The 5962-nt window shown below is 39.7% G+C and overlaps 1 protein-coding gene across 1 annotated transcript; it reads left to right on the plus strand.

Moving 5' to 3' along the window:
* Nucleotides 1-1616: 1616 nt before the first annotated feature.
* foxa2 (forkhead box A2) lies at nt 1617-4382 on the plus strand. Its single transcript, XM_058749488.1, has 2 exons — nt 1617-2033; nt 2670-4382. Exons 1-2 carry the CDS (start codon nt 1962-1964, stop codon nt 3825-3827), a joined length of 1230 nt encoding a protein of 409 aa, XP_058605471.1. The 5' UTR covers nt 1617-1961; the 3' UTR covers nt 3828-4382.
* The last annotated feature ends 1580 nt before the right edge of the window (nt 4383-5962 follow it).

The following is a 5962-nucleotide window of genomic DNA, read 5'->3' on the forward strand; positions in this document are numbered from 1 at the left end:
ATAACTACCATCGTTTAAGATGTTCAGTGGCACGCAACATGTCAAACCACAATAAGAAATTGCTACGAATTTGCTGAACGTTATTTGTTCGGCGATGCTGCACGCGTTTAGCGCTGTCTGTGAGCACGTCAAACTTACACCGTTTACACAATACACAGGTCCAAATAAACTCCGTGATTATATTTGCAAATTGTACCCTTGTTATACACAAATACACACTAAATCTGATTCTACAACATCACAACGCTGGTGAGGCACGTGTCAAATCGAAAAAAGAGTTGATGCCTTCCTGAACTATTTTAAGAAATAGCTATTATTTTATTAAAAGGATAAGGAATGACAATATTCAGCCTGCACGTTTAGTTAAAATGTGATTCTAAAATGAACTGATACCGAACTGTAACCGTTATGATTCTTTGTGTCATTTAAATATTAAAATATTCATTATATAATGCTTAAAAGAACAGTATATTACATAGGCTTGAGTGTAAAAAAAAATACATGGAAATCTATGATCTGTTAACAGATCATTTAACAGATCTAGTAATCTGTTAAACATGAAATAATTCAATAATTTTAATTTAAAAATAATAATATTAATAAAATAAAAACCTTTACCATGTAGCCTACGTTATTTTAAAGTGTTAACAATTGAGCATACTAATCTATTTCTGTGGAAAAATCAATTTATAGACCAAGAGAGGGCGCACTATTTTTATTTTTATTTTTTGCACCAAATCAAGAGATGCAAAGCAATCAAAGAAAGGCCAAAAGACTATGAAAATATAAGCAATTATGTTGTTGTAGGCTTCACGTATTGTGTGTTTTTTTTCTTCATTGTCCTCAGTGCACCAAACCACCACCAGCTAAATATCGTGGATAGTCAAACAAAGTGTATAAATGTTAGGCTACTTTGTTTAATGAAGGCAATCAAATCTTGCCACTGAGCTCTGCAGAATCAACACCGATGACCTGCTCTTACATTAGCAAACTGCGTCCCGCTATTAGTTACATAAACTAGAGCGCAGGTAAACAAATTAATTCAAAATAGGCGAAAACATTTTAGAACAAACAACGCATTATGAGCACGTTTCGATCTGGCCTAAATCACCGTCGTCCTGCTTTCTCTTATATTTTGTCATATATATTTAAAATACAGCCCACTGTCCTTTTGCAAATAGGCAATCCAATGATTAGTTAAACGTTTTATTTATTGGACTTTACTGAGCTCTCAGCAGAAAATGTTTTAAATAGTTAAAAAAAGCTGTTAAGAAAAAATAAACAAAGTGAGATGGATTTGCTGATAAAAAAAAAAAAAAGATTCCCATTGATTGTGAATAATAAATACTGCTTATGAGAACTATGCAACAACAACAACAATAATAATAATAAAAGCACTCGGACAGTTGATCAGTCTGAATAAAAACTATAGCTACTTGAAGCCAGAGGTGCTGTCATTCTTAAATTCGTCCTCCCCAATTTTATCTGGATGTGATTTCAAACCACTCCTCTCCCAGCAGTCCAAATTTCTATTCCCCCCTTTCTCCCGCTGGAATACAATAAGATTAGGATATAATGAATCTTTTCAAATGGGGCTGCTCTTTTCAAGCTGCGCAGGTGTACAATAGGGGGGCAAATGGAGAAGTCTCACGCCTAGGTGTGAGCAGATTATTCAAATAGGGGCCGAGTGAAGCGGTAGGGATTGGAGGCTCGCCTGGGCGCACAGAGCTATATCACAGCGTTAAGAGCCAGCAGCAGGCGTCATTTCAACTGCAGTCATCTCAGACACACACACACACACATACACACATGCGCCAGCCCTTGACAGGAGGAGAGCACAACGACGACACGAGTGTATCCCGTGGTCCCCAACAACCACCTTTGGCTGCCAAAGGACACACAATACCGGCATTTCTCGTGTGGGGAAGCGCTTTGAAAAGTAGAAGAAACTTTTTTCCAGGATGCTCGGTGCTGTGAAAATGGAGGGACACGAACACGCAGCTGACTGGAGCACTTACTACGGAGAGCCCGAGGTGGGTAACTCACCTAAATAAATATATATGTATTTTTTTTTTTCTCCTCGTCGAAATCCGATCCGGTTTTATACAACTCAATATTAGCCCTGAGATAATATTAACTTTGAGATCAAATATTGACTTGAGGCGCCTCCAAATCCTCCCCCATCATCTCGACGCCCTGCACTATCCTAACAAAGTTGTGCTTGACATGCAATGCAAACTTTTCATTTCCAATTACGGGTGCCGACGAATACATGGGTTTTCTTCTTCAACAACATCGGGCGTTCGAAAGCGAAAATAACCGGACATTTGACTTTTAAACAAATAGCCTACTGTTCTTGGTTTTAAATTTCTGAGTGGCTGTAATATCGACTACAACTGGGGTTTCCTGTAATATGTTGGAGACCTGTAACTGACAAAAATGCCTTTCACTTTATGACACATCTCCAGATTAATTCGATTATTTTTTTCTTAACCCCAACAAAACGAACTACTTAATAAACCATTTCTAAATTAAACTATTTATATGCTACAATTTTCTTGTACAGTTTTCTTGTGTTTCTCTTTTCAGTTTAGCGAGGCCAACGATTCTAAATATTTACTGCTTGGAGTTGCATTGCACTTAAACGCATTGTCTGATTTCTTTCGCAGTGTTACACCTCCGTGAGCAACATGAACACCGGACTGGGAATGAACTCCATGAACACTTACATGACCATGTCCGGAATGAGTTCGACCGCGAACATGACGGCAGCTAACACCATGAACATGTCCTATGTCAACACGGGCATGAGTCCCTCAATGACAGGCATGTCTCCCGGCACGGGAGCGATGGCCGGCATGGGCGCGGGTATGACGGGCATGAGCGCAGCCCTGAGCCCGACCATGAGCCCCATGGCAGCGCAAGCGCCCTCCATGAACGCCTTAACCTCGTACAGCAATATGAACGCTATGAGCCCCATGTATGGCCAGTCGAACATAAACAGATCAAGGGACCCGAAGACCTACCGGAGGAGCTACACGCACGCCAAGCCGCCATACTCGTACATTTCTCTAATAACCATGGCCATCCAGCAGTCGCCCAGTAAGATGCTGACCCTCAGTGAGATCTATCAGTGGATAATGGACCTTTTCCCTTTTTACCGACAGAACCAGCAGCGCTGGCAGAACTCTATCCGCCACTCGCTGTCCTTCAACGACTGCTTCCTGAAAGTCCCGCGCTCCCCGGATAAGCCGGGCAAAGGCTCGTTTTGGACCCTTCACCCCGATTCCGGAAACATGTTCGAAAACGGCTGCTATCTGAGGAGGCAAAAGCGCTTCAAGTGCGACAAGAAACTGAGCAAGGAGCCTGGTCGGAAGACCTCGGAGGGCGGCTCGAACAGCAGCTCCGAGAGCTGCAACGGGAACGAATCTCCTCATTCCAACTCGTCCAGCAACGAGCACAAAAGATCCCTGTCTGACATGAAGTCGGCTCAGGGTCTGAGCCCGGACCACGCAGGCTCCCCGACCTCTCAAGCGCAGCATCTCCTGGCCCAGCATCACTCGGTTTTGGCGCACGAAGGACACCTGAAGCCAGAGCATCACTATTCCTTCAATCATCCCTTCTCCATCAACAACCTCATGTCCTCGGAGCAACAGCATCACAAAATGGACCTAAAGACATACGAGCAAGTGATGCATTACGGTTACGGCTCTCCGATGGCCGGCGCGTTATCCATGGGCTCCATGGCGAGCAAAGCGGGCCTGGATTCGCCGGACACATCGTACTACCAAGGTGTGTACTCCAGGCCCATCCTGAACTCTTCCTAAACTCTCACGGACCTTGTGACAATTTGTACATTTGTAAAATGTTTGTGTATACGTATTCTGATTTTTGACGTTCTCCGTTAATTTAGATGTTCGTTAGTAATTATTTTGTAAAAGATCTGTTGACAATGTGACGAACTCTTCGAGGCGGCTTTTGAAAAATGGACCAAATCCACACCGAAGGACTGCGGACGGATTGAAGTTCTTCAATCACTTGTGTAAACTTATTTATGGCTTGTAAATGTGTATTCTTGTAGTTGATGACAAGAACAGAATCTATATTAAAGTGTTATTTGGAATTTTTTCGCAATTCTGATTTTCACTCATTTGTGTTATTGTGTACAGCAATAATAATAATAATAATAATAATAATAATAAATAGCCTATCATTTTGCTCAACGAATTATCAAGGTATTTGCACATACGAACCACTCGTTAGTTGTGAGGGTTACAGATGTATATTTAATTTACCACAGTTGAATTATTTTGACTGAATGATTTCTTTGCTATTTTCAACCATGACCTGAATTAATATCAACAATAAAACCAGAAAAATAGCCCAAGAAATTGTTTTTGTTTTTCTGATATATGAAATAAGCTAAATTATATTTAATTACATACTTTTCAAAACATTCATACATTTCCCAAATAATCAGTATTAAGCTTATATTCGAATGCCTTGAAAGATGTACTGCATTTTACTTAAATTAAAGCGATAGTCACTTGCGACCTTAAATTAAAGCGATAGTCACTTGCGACCTTAAATTAAAGCGATAGTCACTTGCAATCTATTATCACGACAATAAAATGTAGCGTTGTGTTAAGACGACACAAATTATTTGCATATAATCTATATATAATCATATATAGCCTATTTATTTATACATGAACAGAATATATATGATGACATAAGATTTTTTTTTAATGAGTCATACCAAAAATAAACAAAGCACCAAGTCCATTTCTGAATTCAGCAATATCTTTAGAAAGTCTCTCTTTTTTCTACGAATTAGACGTGAGACCTTTTGATGTAAAATGAATAAATAAAAAATGTCATGAAATACAGTCTCCGTTAATTTAAACAGTTCAACACTTTTGCAATAAATATTTTAGATTAGCATTTTTTTTTTATTTTTTAAATGAAACATAACCGGAAAAATAAATAAATAAATAGATAGGCCTAACATAGCTCCCATTTCTGAACCGCAAAATTTTTAAAAAGTCTCTCGTTTCTTTTCAACATATAAATACGACCTGAGACCCCTCTTATGTAAAAAGCTAATAACAGGACAAATAAGGCATAACTGAAAGCAGAAATATAAATGTTTATGTAGTGGGGCATATTTGACAGGCTGTTCCGACACACATAAGGAAGCTGTGTTACAGACTTTCACCTTTTAATAGTAAACTTGCAGATCAAAAAGTCATCTGTGGCCAACAAATCACCCCCCTGGGGTATCACATGAATGTGTACACTAAGAAAATTCTCGTTCAACTTGAATAATGGCAAAGAAGGCCTGGTTTTGTTACCTCTGTGTTTTTAGTTCTCAGTCCATTCCATTGTATTTCAAACCCTCATGATCTGCGAATAAACAAAAACTGGTAAACAATGAAAAAGGCGGTATTAATACATATAGGATGTGTACATGAGCAATCAAATCACACGAGTGTAAACTTTGAATAAGAGCACGTCACTTCTAGGTAAATTTACACAGAAATTAAATTTCGCTGCCCCTCGTTTTAGACATAATGCTAGGCTGAATTTTTATAGCGCGCTGATCGATATCTTGGTAAAATAATCATTTTTTTTAAACTAGCAGGGCAGTGAAATCTTTGCTTTGTTGCTAAAGTCAACAGTGACAGAGTTTGAGCTCAAATAAATGCCGCGAGGCTTCCAGCCCTGTGCAGAAGGCAGCGCGAGAGGCTCCGATACCGTTCTGCAGGCTCCAGGTACGAATATTTTCATCATTAAATCCAGCTCACTGCTGAGGCTTTCGATGCATGCTGCGTGTTTGGCTTAATAAGGATTTCATATAGGAGGTTTCTGCGTGCAACAATGCGATTTCACGGCAATATGGCTCGACGCTTGAACAGACACAACTCAAGTGCTGATGTTAAGGGGCTCTTTCAGCCGACTG

This window comes from Onychostoma macrolepis, chromosome 17 (assembly GCF_012432095.1).
Source record: "Onychostoma macrolepis isolate SWU-2019 chromosome 17, ASM1243209v1, whole genome shotgun sequence".
Taxonomy (NCBI): Eukaryota; Metazoa; Chordata; class Actinopteri; order Cypriniformes; family Cyprinidae; genus Onychostoma; species Onychostoma macrolepis.